Source organism: Ursus americanus, chromosome 5 (assembly GCF_024610735.1).
Source record: "Ursus americanus isolate L20-20 chromosome 5, mUrsAme1.1.p, whole genome shotgun sequence".
In the NCBI taxonomy this organism is placed as follows: domain Eukaryota; kingdom Metazoa; phylum Chordata; class Mammalia; order Carnivora; family Ursidae; genus Ursus; species Ursus americanus.
The window spans coordinates 27,280,776-27,299,203 of record NC_142131.1 but is presented as its reverse complement, the minus strand read 5'-3'; the positions used below and the strand labels follow the sequence as shown (position 1 = coordinate 27,299,203).

The 18,428-nt window shown below is 45.2% G+C and overlaps 1 protein-coding gene across 1 annotated transcript in view; it reads left to right on the top strand.

The window, feature by feature from the left end:
* The first annotated feature begins 2,627 nt into the window (after window positions 1–2,627).
* Window positions 2,628–18,428, top strand: part of THBS4 (thrombospondin 4) — a 40,856-nt gene continuing 25,055 nt past the window's right edge. Inside the window, exons 1-2 of the mRNA XM_045796389.2 lie at window positions 2,628–2,914; window positions 7,606–7,809. Of these exons, the coding sequence (XP_045652345.2) occupies window positions 2,827–2,914; window positions 7,606–7,809 (292 nt within the window). The 5' untranslated portion in view covers window positions 2,628–2,826. The remainder of the gene's footprint in view (window positions 2,915–7,605; window positions 7,810–18,428) is intronic.

Sequence of the window (18,428 nt, the reverse complement as noted above, 5' to 3'; positions counted from 1 at the left end):
CACCTGGTCTATCAGTTACCTATTGCTACAATAATATTACATAACAATCCTAAAATCTTAATGACATACAAAATAAACTCTTATTGTTCGCATGTCTGGAATCGGCTAGACAGCTCCGCTGATCTGCCTGAATTCATTCACCTGCCTGAAACAGCTGTCAGCTGATCTTAGGGGGCCTTGCCCAAGATGACTGGGATGATTGCGGGGTCACAGCTCGGCCCCATGTCTCTCACCCTCCAGCAAGCTAGCACAGCCATACTATCAGGCAAAGGCAGAAGTGAAAGAGTAAGCAAGCCCAACTACACAAATACCTTCTTTTTTTTAAAGATTTTATTTATTTATTTGACAGAGAGAGACAGCCAGTGAGAGAGGGAACACAAGCAGGGGGAGTGGGAGTGGAAGAAGCAGGCTCCTAGCAGAGGAGCCTGATGTGGGGCTCGATCCCAGAACGCCGGGATCACGCCCTGAGCCGAAGGCAGACCCTTAACGACTGCGCCACCCAGAAGCCCCCACACAAATACTTTTTAAGCTTCTGAATGTGGCATTGTTTCTAAAATCTGTTAGCCAAGGAAATTACATGGCCAAGCCTAGAAGCATAGTGGGAAAGCAAAAGATGAGTAGATGGAGAGCAAAGAACTGGGACAACTTTTGCAACCTGCACAAATGGGTTACTTTCACCATCTCTTAGCCTACTTGACGGTGCTGAGAGAAGGAAAGTCAATTCAATGAGCTACGCGCTAGTATGCGCTACGTACTAGGAACTGCGGCTGCAAAAATAAATGAGGTAGTGCTAAGGAGGTCACAGTCTGATATTGGGGAAAAATTAAATAATACATTATTACAATACAGTAAAATCCAGTGTAATAAGTGCGACAACAGCTATTTTACTGAGGTGGTACAGAAAAGACACTGATTAACCCTTTCATCTCCTTTATCATAGATTTCATAGCCAATTTAACGGATCGTATTGTAATCACTGTCATCAAATTTCCTCTTGGTTTTGAAGACATAAAGAAAAAGCTGACTGAGATTCTCTAGTGAATGGCTTCATAAAAATTCAGGCTCTTTAAAAGCAAAATTAGATGATAAGTATGCGAGGCTAGCAGAAAGTCCCTGGGTTCTCTTGTTGATCCATTACACTTAGTAGTCATTCAGTTTCCACCAAAATTTATTGTGTGCATCCCTGGGCAAGCTGTTTTGCTGGGAATTTTCTAAGAATTGGGGTTACCTAGCAAAGATGACTAAAAAATAAGATCTTCCTCCAGATAACTTACAGTTCAGTCTCGCTGACTCTGAAGTTCTGCTTCAACCAGAAGTTGGGAGCCTGCAGCTCCCTCTAACTCAGGCCATTGTTGGGGACACAGTTTGAAGATTTGCAGATCCTTCAATCATCTCATTAGTTTACAGTCACACTGCCAGAAACACATACACTTTGTCTCTACCGTGCACTCTCCTACATAGATAAACGGTGACCCATTCCACGGAGCAGTGTTAGTGTAATGGGACATTATATGACGCCTAGAACTAAGGCAGACCTCCAATAGAAGGGATATCTTAAGATATCTCCCGAATCTCCAGGTCACTAACTGACCCGCATCATGATTGGTGAGCAGTTATTCTAGTACAGTCTGAAAACAAGATGATGAGTTGATCTTCCAGCTTGTGGCAGATTAAACTTCAAAGTGAAATTCTTTGAGACATGAAGATAAGGATAGAAATGCTTTGCTGGATCTTCTCCAATACTAAACATTTTTCAACAGGGAAACGTTTTGCCATTGTTCTGAAATATTTTTTCTTCTAGTTAATCCACATTATTTCTAGGGGGCTTCACCTAGGAGAAAGACTAATTCCTTATGTTTCTTCCCTCTCTTTCAGTATGTTCCCTACTCCCATACCTTTAAACTGTCACGTGGAATCTTTGGGGAAGACGGAACAGAAGTGGGCAGAGTGTTTGGAAACTAGACTGAAAAGAAATTCTCCATAAAGCACCACCGTCCTATCTGGATCGATTCCTTGGGATGTGTTTTATTTCCATTAGAAACTCAAAACTTTCAAACGTTCACTGTTCATGTCTGAAAACTTGATGGGAAAAAATATCCAACATTTGAGGTACTCAAGAAAAGCTTGAAGAAATAAATCAATTGCTCTCTGGACCATTTTAGGAAGCAGGTGTTCCTGGAGAGCCTTCAGGGTTCCCTCTCAGGGGAACCTACGACAGGTGTTAAAAAGCCTCTCTAAATGCTGTTCTTTGTAGAAAACAAAAGGAATACAGGAGGTGGGGGGACTGATGGTGCCTAACGCTAGCGGGACAGTGTCCCTTTCCTCCTCCTTTCGCTCCCTTCGATTCCTCCTTCTCTTCCCCGTCCTGTGTGCCCATCGCAGCCCCGGCCTCCCGACCCTCCCAAAGCCGGTCCTCGCCCAGCGCAGGTCCCGCTCGGCCGGGTCGGCTTCCCCACCCGGCACTCAGGCCTTCCCCTCCGCCGCCCACGCTCCCCGCTCCGGCCGCCCCCTCTCTTCCCGGCGAACGGCCTTCCCCGCCAAGGGGGCCGCCCCGGCCTGGGCCCTCCCCCGGCCCCGGCCGGCCAGACTATAAAGAGGCGGGCGGCGGCCGCAGAAGCCGCGCTAGCGCACCCGGCTCTGCGCGGCGCCTGGACGCCAGCACCGCCCCCGACGGCAGCCCCGGACGCCGCGCCCGCACACGCCTCGCGCTCCCTTCACCTGCGCCGCCCGCGGGGCCAGACGGACGCACAGCGAGCCGCTGGGGACACCGAGGCACGGCCAAGCTGCCGTCGCTCGCGAACGCCCGCGGCTGCAGAAAGAGCCAACATGCTGGCCCCGCGCGGAGCCGTCTTCCTCCTGCTGCACCTGGCCCTGCAGCCCTGGCTGGGGGCCGGAGCCCAAGCCACCCCCCAGGGTAAGTGGGCTCGCGCCGGGCCGGGGGGCGACGGCCCCCGGGTCCCTCCTTCGCGTTCCGCCTGAACGACAGACAGGAGGAACCAACTCCGTGCGCGCTGCTCGGTCCCTGGCACTTCTCTGTTCCTCTGGGGCCCGAGGCACAGCATTTTGTAATTGGAAGTGGAGATGAGAGTATAGCGTTTTCTGAGTCCATTATCCAGCGATGAGACCAATTCCCTAAACAACAGCTTAGGGGATGCCAAACTTTTCAGTCTATGCGAAGAAGTGGGGTTCATTTCCGAGCTTACCACGTGGCTCTAGACCTCTAACAGGTCTTGTCTGGAGTGGGGTGAAATCCAGGTTCTATTCCCTGCGGCTCTCTGCGGCGGGCCACCCCCTCACCCTTGGAACCCTAAGTTCTCCGGCGCAGCGGGAGTGATGTTCCCCCAGAAAGTCTGAGACCGACATCCCCCAGAAAGGCACAGCATTACTCTATTTGACCCACCACTCGCTGTTTTCTGCTCTTTGTTTGGACCCCAAAGCCTCCTTTGGGAGTTGACGTGATCTCTTGGTTCGTGATAGAAATAGAGCAGGAAGGACTGAGAAGTCGGTGCTTCTCTTACAGAGGTAAAAAACCGATAAATACTTTAAAAAGACATTTGAGCAATCTTCAAACCCCTGAGATGGGGTGAAAATAACTGTTGGGCAGAACGCACTTAAGCTTAAACTGATTTTTTTTTTCTTTTTGTAAAGGCCAAAAGGAAGAAATTATTTAAGCGAGAAAAGATCTTAGCGCTCTAACGAGCCATCCAGTGATGACCTTCACCTGTTGATGTATTAGTGACTAATGAAATAAAGCTGGAGGAGTCACACAGGCTGGAGTAAAAGTTACTCCTCACAAAGCCAGAGTGACGAATGCCTGTGAGGGAATTCTCAAATTCCTTCCCCTCCCATTGCAATAATCACCCATTTAAACTTTGCATATCACCAAATAACTCCTTTGATTTTAGACCAGGCAGCCAAAATTGTGGTTTCGGGGGTAATGTTCTGCATTTAGTTTGCCTAGAACGTAATCTATATTCATTGTGACCGCTCTTCTAGGAAGGTGAACAACAGTGATTCCGTAATTGTATACATTGTGAAATGATCACCACATAAGTCTAGTTGACAGCTGTCCCCCTACAGCATTACAAAAAATTATTCTCCTATAATGAGAACTTTTGAGCTCTTCTCTCTTAGCTTCAAATATACAGTACCGTAGTATTAACGACAGTCAGCATGCGGTACTTTAAATCCCCACAACTTACGTAGTTTATAACTGGAAGTTTGTACCTTTTGACACCCTTCACCCATTCCCCCTCCATCTGTTCTCTATCTATGAGCTTGGGTGGTTGTTGTTGAAGATTCCACATATAAAGTGAGATCACGCAGTGTTTGTCTGTGTCTCACTTATTTCACTTAGCATAATGCCCTCAAAGTCCATCCGTGGTGTCACAAACGGTGAGATTTCATTCCTTTTTATGGCTAAATAATATTCCATTATATACATATACCACATCTTCTTTATCCATTCATTATTAACGGGCGCTTGGGTTGTTTCCATCTCTTGGCAGTTGTAAATAATGCTGCAGTGGACAGGAACCTGTATTTATCTTTTTGAATTAGTGTTTTTGGGGTTTTGGTTTTGTTTGCTTTTTTATATACATATATAAATACCCAGCAGTGGAATTGCTGTATCATATGTAGTTCGATTTTTAGTTTCTTGATGATCCTCCATACTATTTTCCGTAGTGGCCGCACCCATTTACATTCCCCCCAGCAGCGCGCAAGACCTCCCTTTTGCTCCACAGCCCCACCAACACTTGCGATTTCTCTTTGAGACCAGTCATTCTAACAGGTGTGTGGGGACTACTCATATTGCTTCTAATTTGCATTTCTCTGATGGTTACTGATGTCGAACACCTCCTCATGTGCCTGTTGGCCACCTGTATGTCTTCTTTGGATAAACGTCTGTTCATGTCTTCTACCAAAAGTCGGATCGTTTGGTTTTTTTGCTATTGAGTTGTAGGAGTTCTTTATATATTTTGGATGTTAATCCCTTATCACATAGGATTTGTAAGTATTTTCTCTCATTCTGTAGGTGATCTTTTCATTTTGTTGATGGTTTCTTTGGCCGTGCAGAAGCTTTTTTGTTTGACGTAGTCCCACTTGTTTGTTTTTGCTTTTGTTGCCTTTGCTTTTTTCTTTTTTTTTTTCTTTTTTTGATGTATTGACTAATGAAATAAAGCTGGAAGAGTCACACAGGTTGAAGTAATAGTTGTTACTCCTCGCAAAGCCCGAGTGAAGAATGCCTGTGAGGGAGTTCTCGAATTCCATCCCCTCCCATTGCAGTAAGCACCCATTTAAACTTTGCATTTCACCTGCAAATTGCAGTTTTGAATTTATGCGCATCATAGTTTGTGTTATATGAATTCTTGACATTTGAACACACGACTTCATGGTGTGCTGCAGGTATGGTTCTGCTGCCTCTTAGAGCTGCCTGTTTTATGGGACTTAATCAGGCTATACTACCTAAATTACCTGGTTAATTTCGTTGCTGTAGATTACCAGATTAAGTCAAGTTTCTGATATTCTTTTACTGAGTTAATTAGTCTTACAATCATCAGCTCAACTGAATAATTTGCATATATCCTTTCTCCTCTGAGCTGCTTTGCTGGTCTTATTAGTATGTATTCAATTTTCATACCATGGTGGTTGGGCTAATTGGTAGTAGCAATTTCACCTCTAACACTAGAAGGTTGTGCTTAGATCCTGGCACTATTACTAAAATGTAATAACATTAATAGAAAATTGTTGTGTCTCATTTCCTTTTCAAAACACTCTCCAAACTCATTACTAACTAATCCCAACTCTGCCTCTTGAGAGAGAAGCCAATGGATTAGATGAACCTTGCAGATTGAAATAGAGTAAATTTAGCTAGAGCTAAATTATGAACATAATCATAGATCAAGAATCAGGGATAGTAAGAGTTTAGTTTTGAATTCAATTCACATACCTTAAACTAAAATCTGAAGATGGCTTGCTCTGGATGGAACTTCTAGACATATTGTCTGATTGCCCTTTGCTCTTACTGGTGGAAATGTAAGGCTTCCAATTCTTTGGAAATTAAAATTCTTTTCCCTTTTGAAGGGAAAAGTCCCTTTTGGGGGACTGCGGAGTGCTAGAAGGAACATAATAGATTTTCTACTTTCCAATACTTCTAGTATCAAATTCATTATTTTGTAAGACCCTAAGTACGTGGGAAAGAAACAATACAGATCCAGTATAAAGACAAAGTGCCTTTTAAAGAGTAGACATTCTTGAGTAACTAGGTTTTTGCCCGTTTGTTATATAACTTTTATTTTTTTCCTACTGTAAAAGCAACACCTGTTCATTGTAAAAATAAAAATTGGATAAGCAAAAGAAACGTAAATAAATGTATAATTATACAACTCAGAGATAGCTACTGTTCATGTCAGCATTCTATTGTGTTGTCTTGCAAATCTTCTCATTTGCAGGGGCGCCTGGGTGGCTCAGTCGGTTAAACATCTGCCTTTGGCTCAGGCCATGATCCCAGGGTTCTGGGATCGAATCCCACATGGGGCTTCTTGCTCAGTGAAGAGTCTGCTTCTCCCTCTGCCTGCTGCTCCCCCTGCTTGTGTGCTCTTTCTCACTCTCTCTGACAAATAAATAAAATCTTCTTAAAAATTTAAAAAAATTCCTGTGGGCTGTGGAATTGTTCAAACAATATTTGTATAAACCAACAGAAATACTAAGTAACTTCTAGTGAGTATTACCCATTTGGCCTTTGCCTTTAAAATAACTCTGGATGTACATTCTTACAGCTTGCATAAAAATTACAAAGTTTGAAAGTACTGCTGGCTTAATCAAAAGCACTTTATATAAATAGAAAAGTGGATTCTAGTTTTCGTAGACCACCTCTATCAGTCAGGTTACAGTTAAGAAAGAGAAACCTCATTTTGTTTTCATATCAGGATTTTTTAAAGTAAGCCCTGCACCCAACATGGGCCTTGAACTCATAACACCAAGATCAAGAGTTGCATACTGTGCAGACAGAGCCAGCCAGGTGCCCCTGCACCAGGATTTTTAACAGAGAGCTAGTGGAGAACTGTAAATACATAAAGGGAACACTTGGGTCTCACAGGCAGCAAATCCTCTTGCCGACACACTGTGTCCCACCACACCCGTGCTTTCTGTTGCATTCCCTGTATCGTTTCTCACCAGGAGAGTAGGACCAGAGCTCTGGTCCGCTGGTGCACGAGGGGCCCTAAGGCAGATACCCACTGCTTAGGGACATAGGAGAAACAGTGACTTGTGGCTCTCACCTGTCCCCTTTGTACTCTAAGCCAGTAGTGCTTTTCCTAGTGGGCATTTTCAGAGCCACTTCTTTGGCCAAATGCAATTTAGGGTTTGCAAATTTAGTCTTTTCTTGAGGGCCATGACCTAGTGAGGAAAATTGTGTTGTACTTTTTCGGGTTCAACTGTCCAGCCACTATAAGAGTGATAAGAACGGGTGACTTTAGCCATGTGGAACATGGTAGCAGTGTTAGTTGACATTACTTACAGCTTACTGTCACACTGCGCCCTCTCAAAGAAATGTTTGTCTCAAACGTCTTTCACTGATTATCCCCTTTTCCCTGTTCTCCCCAGTCTTTGACCTTCTCCCATCCTCCAGCCAGAGGCCGAACCCAGCTGCTCTGCAGCCGATCCTGACAGACCCCACCCTGAATGAGGTCTACGTGATCTCCACCTTCAAGCTGCACACTAAAAGTTCAGCCACCATCTTTGGCCTTTACTCTTCAACGGACAACAGCAAATATTTTGAATTCACCGTGATGGGACGCTTGAACAAAGGTAAGCACATTTTCAGAAATCATTTTCTTAAGACTCTTTTCCTATTCCAGCTTTTGGGGTCTACTTGCCTTAAGATGGTTCCGTCCTACAGTTTAAGCCTCCTTCACCATTCATTTCAGTTATTGTACCTTGACCTGTATGGGGAGGGCGAGTTGTTACATAGCGCGAGAACGAAGACTTGCTTATGGCCAAAATGCCCATCCTTGTGTTATTCCGGATCCAGTTTGGAAAGGGACAGGACCCAGGACCATGAGGCCACCGTCTCAGTTCGGGCTCTTATAACAAATACCGCAGACCGGGTGGCTCACACAACAGACATTTATTTCTCACAGTAGTGGAGGCTGAGAAGTCCAAGATCAAGGTGCCAGCAGATTTTGTTTCTGGAGAAAGCCTGGGTGCTGTCACCCTCCTGCTCTGTCCTCACATGGCCTTTCCTCAGCGTGTGTGAGTGGAGAGGGAGCTCTCCGTCTTCCTTTCCTTATAAGGATACTAACGCCATCGTGAGGGTCCCACCCTCACGACCTAATTTAAACCTAATTACTTCCCAAAAACCCACTTCCTTCTACCACCACATGGAAGGCTGGGGCTTCAACATACGAATTTGGAGGGAGGGAGGGACACAAACATGCAGCCTGTGGCAGCCACCCACACCATTCTTGCCTCCCCTTGGAGGCACGTGGCTTAGCAGACCTCCCTCCCAGCCCCCGCAAGCCCTCTCCTGGACTTGATGGGGAGAATCTCCCTGGGTCAGTAGAACTGAATGAGCAGGTCTCTTTTCCACCTGCTTTGTGCCAGTTTACACAGGTCTGACACCTGGTAGTTTGCTTTGCTGTCCAGTGTGTCACTGTCAGAATGAGGTACTACAAATACTAAGAAATGGCTCGCAAAGAAAAAGGTCACGATTTTTTCATCTCCTTCCCCTCCACCCCTGCCCTGAGGACAGCACCTGTTCCTGCTTATTGAGGAATGTGACAGATACGTGTTCCTGCTGCCGTATGCTTTTAATAAAAGAGAGAAAGGAGGACTGGTCCTTCTGGCTAGGTTTCATTTTTATTTCCGTTTGCTTTACTCGTAGTGCTTGAGACTATCAGATTCCAATTGTGATTGAACACTTAAATTTTCAGATATTAGAAGCTGGAAGAAATTCCCCATTCTTAGCTTTCAGAAGACTCCAGAGGTGAAAGCAGGAAGGAATGGGATTTTAACCCCTTCGATGTCGAGTTCCAACCTCCCCCTTCCCGCCTCCCTCCCCACTCATATGCGTGCTCTCTCTACCTCGGGCCTCTCGGGTGCTGTGGTGAGGTCTCCAGTAGTGCAGGGAGCCTTGGGACATGGCTCAGCAGACGGTCTAACCTTCCCTGCCCCCTTTGCCCCATCCGCAGCCCTGATGGGAGGTAACCTCACCTATTTCTCTGCCTTGAATCGGCCCCATTTGCCTCCCATCCCTGAAAGAACTGCTCACGCCCTACTAAGCAGGTTATTCAGTTTGTGGTCTATAAAAACCACCCTTCTTCATCCAAAAATCAGTAGCTTCTCATGGAACTGTGTATTTTAGAAGAAGATTTTTGTTTAGCTCACCCAGCTGAGTGGCCAAAGGGCCCTCTGTAGAGTGAAGCACTCTGCGTCTAGCTGTTCGCCCTCACTGACTCTCCCCCTCCATTTTGAAACTGGCCGGTGTGTGTGAGCCCACTGTGGAAAATCCGTGTTGCCTGGAGACATAAGGCAGCAACTTTCCAGAACCGATTCTTTCTGTTGGCTCTGTCTGGGCAGAGGTAACGCTGGTGGAGAGGTCGGTGTTTGTGTGTTTCCTCTGGACAGCCACCAGTCGTGTGACTGAGCTGTAAACTCCGGCTCATCTCCGTGTTGATGAACACCTCTCCACCCTCCAAGCTGTTTGAGAAGATAACTAGCTCTTAGAATTCTTTTTACAAATATTTTCTAACAGAATCCAGAAATGAAAATTCTCAGAAAACAAAGAGCAATTTATACCAGAGTTTGGAGAGTTGAAGATTCTGACATAGAGAAGTTTCATGGGAGCAATAGGAAAAAAAGACAGAGATTTGCCAACACTGGTGAATCTGAAGGTTCTGGGAAGGAACAGCAGCCCATTCTGACATGAACAAGAAGGAGAACTCACTGGGTCCATTAGCTCCCTGGAAAAGGCAGGGCATGTGTTGACTCCCTGTTGGGGCATTTGGTGGCAGCCATGCACGCCTGACATAATTTGAGGGGGCTGGGGGACCATCTTCTTCCCCGGGGGTGAGCCCCAGTCATTATCTAGGGCCCTTGATGAGCTCCTAAAATCAGTGGATTCCGTGAAGACTGTGGAGCCCAAGTCTGCTGCCGAGCTCTCTGCTCCTGCCCTCCCGCTCCCAAGCCGTCCTTCCCGTGGCCGCCTCATCACTGTTTATAAGCATAACTTGGCACAGTTATGCCTGACAGCAGACGTATTTAGTGGCTTCCCATTTGAAACTGAATAAGGTACACATGTCCTTGCTAGGCAGTCAGGATTTTCTGCTGCATGACCCCCAACCCGCCTTTGCAATTTATCCCTCCTTCCAAGCCTCCACGTAGCCTACGCTGGAGCTGGATGGACTCGTTACCATTCCCTGGGCCCACCCATGCCGTCTGTCCTCCTCCGTCCTTCACGCTTGCGCTCTGCTCCCCACTGGTACACTTCCTGCACCGTCTAGAGTTGCCAGATCCTACAGGTGCAAGACCCAGCTCCTATTCCTTCTGACATCTTTTATTATAGGACTTCGCCCTTCTGTAGAAGGTACTAATCTTAGTTTGCCTTGTATGAATTACCTCTGGGTCTTCTCTCCAGTAGGCTGTAGGCTCCCGCAAAGCAGGCACGGAGCCTCCCTTACCTCACGGCTGTGTCTGTTGCAGCGCCTAGCACAGGGCTCGTTCATAGGGGTAGCTCATGAGCAAATTGAATAAATGGAGGCTGAGAAGAGTAGCCTTGTTTGTTGAAGAAGAGCTGCAGTACTGCGTAAATTCTGGAAGTGCGCGAAGTCCGGCACACAGTGGATCTGGCTCAAATTCATTAATGAATTAGTGAATTTTGAAGACCATTAGGATGAGGTTATAAAGGAAATACAGTATTTCTGGGGTAAATGATCTACCAGGTTGTTAGTAATACAGGTGGTACAATCTTGATAGAAATAAGCATTCTACAGAAACCACCTGGCTGGACAGAAGATCTGGTTGATGCTTTTCTTGTATCTAGCATAGGGCACCTTTCCAGTTCGTATTTTGAGTTTGAGTCACAGTTAAACAATCTTAACAGCTGTGTCCCCATGAATGTGTCTCTAAATTGCTTAGCTCTGGTTTACTGTCTCTACAGCGGGGGTGATAATAGCTACCTCACAGGTTGATTGCAAGAACTGAATTATATAAAGTGTGTATATATATATTTTAGACTGCGAAGCTCAATAAAAATTCGAGGTTCTTTCATAAGCTTCTATAAACTAGGTAGAAATAAAGAAGAGGGAGGGAAGATCTCTGCTTTCTCGGCAACTGTCTTCTGAAGATGATTTGGTGAACTCTTGGCTTACCTTGATAAGGCCTTCACCTTTCAGAAAAAGCAAACAAAGGGTGCCTGGGTGGTGCAGTTGGGTAAGCGTCTGCCTTGGGCTCGGGTCATGATCCCAGGGTCCTGGGATCGAATCCTACATTGGGCTCCCTGCTCAGCAAGGAGTCTGTTTCTCCCTCTCCCTCTCTCATGCTCTCTCTTTCTCTCTCATGCTCTCTCTTTCTCTCTCTTGCTCTCTCTTTCTCTCTCTCTCTCACACATAAATAAAAATCTTGAGAGAGAGAAAACAAGAAGAATGGCTTCTTTAGTCTTAATTGGATTGCCACAGAGGAACAACTTGGTGCTGAGTAATGAAGGGAGCCCCAAGAATTTGCAGTAATGACTGCAGACAGTCAAGCTCCTTAGCCTAAGGATAGGACGTGTCAAATAGTTAGAGTAATGGTTCACAGAGAAGCCTGTGGGCTAAAGAGAAACACAGCATGAGAAAGAATAATTTCAAAATTAGAATTCTGAACCCAGTACTGAAGGTGGAAAATGAGGTGCATCAGACATTAATATTTATGGAGCCCTTATCATGTACCAGTGCTGAAGGCTCAACACTCATTTTCTTTTTTAATCTTCACAGTATTCTTGTGAGGTGCCCTTGAATTAGCTCAATTTTAAAGTGGTCATATACAGAAAATGGAAAGAATTTTAGTGAACTTTAGGACAATCTCCTGGAGGGCTCTATTGTTATCCTTGTGTTCAGGGATTACTAGGAAAGAAAGCTGGGATTATCTGAAGGTAAATGGGTTCACTAAAAAGAAGTCATGCTGAACTTTTTTTAAAGTAACAATTCTAAGCTGAGAGATCAAAAAGATGCTGTGAGCATAATGTATGTTGACATCAGAAAATAATTTTATGAAGTCACTCATTATTCCTTTCTGGGTACTATAAAAAAGAAGGAGCTAGGTAAGTAGTACTGTGAGGGGTTGGTAAGCTGTTTTATAGCAAAGCATCTAGAGCTTTTGTCAAGGCTCTATCTTGGGCATTGAACGTATCAGTGACTTAGGTGAAGACATAAATAGTATTTTATCATGTTTGCAAAGATCACATAGCTGGAAAAGACAGTCAAACACATTGGATGCCATCAAGATTAACAAGGTCCTACCAGTCTGACACATAGGCTGCAATCAGGTGAAATTTAATGGGAATAAATATAAATCCATCATCTAGGTGTGAAAAGTACGTTGCCAAAGTGCAGGGTAAGGGATACATATCCTAAGAGTTCTGGTCAACAACATTGAGAACCCAGTAGTGTGGAGCACAGAGCCTGCTGTTTAGTAGCTCTTCAGAAATGTTTGCTGAATGAATGGATGAAAAGATACGGTGATATAACAGTTTTTTAAAATCTTAAATTTTAGGCTTCATTAATGCATTCATGTGGCCAGATTAAGGGAGCTAATGAGTCCCACCTTTTTGTTAACTGTCCAGGCCACATCTAGAATGTTGTGTCTCATCCTGGACACATTTCACAGGGACACGCTTAAGTCCAAAATTACCTTAAGGACACTCACCAGAACTATAGGCCTCTATACCCCATTTTTTATGACATCACAAATCACAATGTTAAGGGATCTGGAGAAATAAAGGAACCAGGTAGAAGACATGAGAGAGATGAAGGTTGCTTTAAAATATTTGAAGAATAGCATTTAGATGAAGGGTAAGACTAAATCTGTCTACAGCTCTGAAGAGTACAGTTAGGACCCATTGGTGGAAGTCAGAGGGAACAGATATTGGCTCCATATTTGGAAAATCTTAGAGAGCAATCCAAAAGTGAAATGGGTTTCTCTGCAAAGTAATTAGTTCCTTGTTCCTGGAAATGTGCTGGTAGAAGCTGTACTTTTAGTGACAGGGTTTGTGAAGTGAGGTATTGAGCTCAGATTCTGTGGTTCTGCTAAGGCCAGCGAGGTCCCATGGGCGCCTAAGGAATTGCTTTGCGACTCTCTCCTACAGCCCGACCTTGGGATTCTGTGCACGCTCACAGCTTCGTCGTCAACCAGATAGTTGAGGCCATGATGAATCTCATAACTTCTCAAAATATAAAGCGTTCTGCAGATGTTTAACGTAACTGCTACACTTTCCTTCACTGGATGGTTTCTTTGCAGGGGGCGTGTGGGGGCGGGTGGGTGGGTATACGTCTACTATGTATACTTTAGTTTGTTCAAACGGCTCTAAGATTTCAGAACCTCCAGACTGCATCCATCACACCTGGGAGTCACCCAGAGTACTTTCAGGAAAAGCCGTTTGATGATTTACCTTTTATATGCCTTTCCAAAGCGCCGAAGTTACAAAGACCCAGTGTATAGGGCATAAAGATAAATAAGCAAAGGCAAACAAGAACATCCATCACTAGAGACATTAATGGCAAGGAGGCTTTTTTTAAATGTACAATTATTTAAAAAGAAGAGGAAAGGTTGACAGCAGTGGCTTTCATCATATATTTAGAAGTGCCAAAGGGCAAAGCCATTTGCCAAGCAAAGCAGAAAGCCCCGGACTACCTTCGCACGTTGGCTGCCTGCAGACCAGGTCACCCTGAACTCTTTTGCCCAAGCAGACAAAATACGATCCTTTCCAGTCCTTGAAAGCTGACACCCTGCTTCATTGCTTTGACATTCAGTACATCATAATATTTTTGACTACCAAGTCCACTTTTTAAACAGCACCTTTTGAAAATTCCTTTCCGAGAAAGCAGTATTGCAAATCTTCCTTGCTTGGGTTTGCTCCTTTGTCTCCCGCCAGTCGCGGAGACGGCCTTTAATCAGGCGAGGCTCTGTGGTTCTGCTGTCGGCCTGGTATCCGGCCATGGAAATGGAGCCGCAAAATCCGACCTCAAATTGTCTACTGTACAAAGACGTGAAGTTTAGAAGGAAAAGAGTTGTAAAAATCAATGGAAACGCCCCTGTACATTGTTTAAGAGCTTGTGGGTAAAAAAAAAAAAAAAGAGTGGATACAGGACTACTCTATTTTATCTCTTTTTTATTCAATAAGTGGTTGTATTTGGTGTTGTCAGATGTATAGTATATGAGAAATATAATAAATAGAATCCTAGTCCCAAGTGCTTATGCTCTGATAGAGAAGATAAGGATAAACACACATAGATATACTCAAATCTGCAGTTGTGTAGCCGTTTATTTTCTTAATGACCACCACTGAAAAAAATGAGAGCAAAAGGGCAATTATTATTAGCTCCATTTAATAGTTTAAGAAATGGACACTTGGCAAAATGAACAGGTGAGGGTCACATACCTATTAGGTATCTGGGCCATGACTGGACTCTGCGTCCTGGGAAGGTTGAGCTAGAAAAGTCCAGAGCAAGTGTTATGGGAACAGGAAGGAGAACAATTGCCAGGCTTCGGGAAGAAGGAAGACTTCAGGGAGGAGGGTGCCTTGGAGCTGGGTGTTGGCTTCAGACGTGCAGCAGTGATGGATCAGGAAGGGGAGGGATGGAGAAGAGAACATTCCACACAGAGGGAAGGATGAGGGAAGCCAGAGAAAGCTAGAGAAAGGTGAAAACCTAAGACATGTTGTTTGGCTTGGCTGGGCATCAGCACGGAGGGGAATGAAGGCCGGGGGAGGGGGGCAGCTAGTCCTGGGGCCAGGAGGTTAGGTGTGACTTAGGAGCCGCTGGGGAGCTCTTGAAAGATTCCACTTGCTTGCTGGTATGTGGCTTTGAGGAGGAGGCAGTGACTTCGTCAGAAGAGTCCTGTAAGGAGCTCAAGCTCTCAAGTCCTGTCAGTCCAGAGAAACGGCAGCCAGAAAGCTTCAGTAGGAAGGTGAGTCAGGAATCTGGGGCCACACCCAGCGATAGAACAGAGTAGAGGCGGGAGACGTCCCGTGGAGACCCGCGACCTTCGGTTGTAGTCAGATGTGCACCGGGTCTTTGCACTGGCCCTGTGAGAGGCAGGCTGATAGCACCAACAAGCAGGCTTCAGCGGGTGGTGAGTGAAGAGGGCCTACGAGAACTCGGCAAGCCGCAGCTGAAGAGACAGAGATGCGTCCAATGACTGGTTTCCCCGAGTGTGATGCTCCTGGAGGTGGCGATGGGCCGAGGTGCGGTGGACGCAGGAGAAGACCGCTCCTTCCAGCGTCAGGCGGCTGGCTCTGCACTCCTGCTGGACGAGGAAATGATGGTCTTACTAGCTCTGTTTTGCTTTCTCTGCTGCGTGCGTGCGTGCATGCGCGTGCGTGCGTGTGTGTGTGTGTTGGGCTAAGATAGGGCTAGGTGAGCACTGGGAAAGGAGACCAGAGAGAGGAAAGCGGCCACGTCTGTTCTCTCCTGTTCCATTTTCGCTGTCTCTGGAGAAGGTCAGGGGAGCTTCCACCCAGCAGGCTGCAGGCTCCTGGAGCCAGAGCTGTAGACTGTTTCTGGACTCACTATGACGGATGTGAAAACATTGAGTTTCCTGAGCAGGTGCCTGTCTGCCCTCTGGGGTAGCCTTACCGCTCTGAAGGTAAAATAAGTATTGAAGCACTGAAGTAAGGAGTTTGCAATAAAACAGAAAAATGAAAAATGGAAGCCGTAAGAGAAATGAGAATTACTGGATCAGATATGAAGAATGGTAAATGTCAAAGCACTTGATAATTTTTCTGCTAACAGACATTGTGAAGATGGAAGTTTCCATAATTCTTCTTTTCCTCCCCCCCCCCCGCTATCGTCACAAGATCTAGGAGCAGGAGGAATGTGTCGTCTCAGTATTGCGTTGCAACAGAAAGCAAGGCAGAGTCTAGAAGGCCCGTAAGTGACAGCATGACCACAAGCGGAGGTTCTGTCCTGGCAATAGATGATGAATTGCCATTCTCCTAACTTTTTAATCTACATATGAAGCGCTTCCAATGCAATCACTTTATTATTCAGTGAAAGTTCCTGCGCACGGTGTTGACTGTGCCCCTGCTATGGGTGAAGTACTCCACCGGGTACTGGTTATATAATTAAACCTAGCGATTCCGTTATGAAAATAAATCATGGTCCACATGCCCTGGAAGGCCTGTTAAAAAGCAGGCAAGATGCCCATGAAAATAGGTTTCCTTTGAATTCCACAGAACCAACACTTTGGGGAAGAAAACCAAGGCCATTTGTTTTAAGCCACGGTGGGTGTCCTCTTCAGCTGTTAATATGAGGAGGCTAGATTGTGGCTGGAAAGAGAATTAGGAGGTGTTGACTATACGTGTCTATGACCTAATTGAAGTTCGGTGGTCCCAGTGGGATTTTCATTGGCCTGTAAAAACTACAGGTATTTGTAAAACTGTTCAAAACAATAAATAAGAGTTTTAAAAAGTTGAATTAGTGGGCCACCGGGGTGGCTCAGTCGGTTAAGCGTCCAGCTCTTGGTTTTGGCTCAGGTCGTGGTTTCAGGGTGGTGGGATCAAGCCCCACGTCTGCTTTTCCCTCTCCTTCTGCTCCCGCCCCCCTTCTCTCTCACTCTCTCAAATGAATGAGATCTTTAAAAAGTTGAATTCGTGCATATGTTCTGGTCAATTTTACCCCTTTGAGAACCATATATGCCTCCAATCTCCAGCTAAGCAGTTATTATTTAACTTCTCAACAATGGTAAATAAAGGGGTAAAAATTCTGTGGTATCCCATATTTAAAATACCTCAAGAATTTCTGCTCCTGTGTCTTTTCTTCCTTCCCATTCTTTCTTTTCATACACATTTATTTACGTCTTAACAGTACTTTACTTCAGAAAACGCAGTGTTGTCCTATAGTCACACAAAGGCCTTCTAGCCAGTCTGTCTTGCCAGGTCTTACCAATTCTTTGCTCTTGGTAAGCAAGCGGTAGTGACCACATAAGCATAAAAGATCTCCTTACTCCTCCTGGCATCTCTCTACATACAGAACCTAAAGCCATCTGGCCCTCTCCAGCCTTGGTCAAATGGAAAAGCAGACCTAGTCAGACTGGAGAAGCAGTGGGAATAGCAACCTAGAAAGTATAATGTATTTGGAGGAAGTCTTCAAATGGACTCTGAAGTTTCACAGTAGTGGTTATTTTCTCTGGCAGTGCCGCAGCCTGAGCAGGCTGCTTACTCCGGGACGCAGCACCAAGTCGGCATCTACTCTCCACAGAAACGGTACCCGAGGAAAGAGAGTCCACGTTCCTTGCTACAAATCGTACAACTTGACAGAAGCACAGTTTGCGTATATGTGTGTAATTCGTTTCTTTTTTGTATCATATAAGCAATGCACGTTTCTTGTGCAAAACTTAGACAATGAGGATGAGCAAGAGGAAAAACACGTCATCCACGCAGCCAGCAGTGACATAGTCATGTTGACGTATTTCCTCCTAATTTTATGTTTATTTTTTCTGTATGAAATTACACCATGATTCAACCCTTTTTTCCCCACAGCAAAATACCGGGAACGTTTTTGTGTTTGTAGTATGCACCTATTCCATGGTATTCCATCTCATGATTACATCATGATTTAAGTAGCCAGCCCACCCTCTCTTACTCCACATACAGGGTGGGCCACATGTTTCTTATGTATTTCTGAAGTGATGCGTCTGGTAGTGAACTTGGGTTTGGCAACGGGACCTATGAATGGATCTGGAGGTGTTCTTGGTAGGCTCACTAAGTCCTTGGAAGCACTTCACTTTGGTCTTTATAGCAAACCTCACCCGTTGGGCTTTACTCCCAAAGGCCCAGCAGCCAGGAACAGATTTCAGCTCAGGGCTCACTAAATTCAAGACAATAATGGAATGAAACCAGACAGAAAACCAGAATCCTAAAATGTGTGTGAGTTTTTATTTAACAGAAAGTGAACATGCTTGAGCCGAAACAAGATAAGTGAGTAAATAGCTACCTGCGTAGAAAAAGAAAAAACAAAGAGAAAATGAGGTCGTGGATCCTCTTCTAGTCCTTCTTTTGCAACCACGAGTATCTCTGGTTCTCTAACTGAGCATTGTTAAACTGCAGAAAGGTTGCTGAGGGCCGGTATGGCAGATTCTCCCCCTTGCAGGATATGCTGACAGAGGCCTAGCCACACGTCACGTGCTTTTAGCCATGGAGTAAGCCATGCTCAGATTCTAGCCCTGCCACTGAC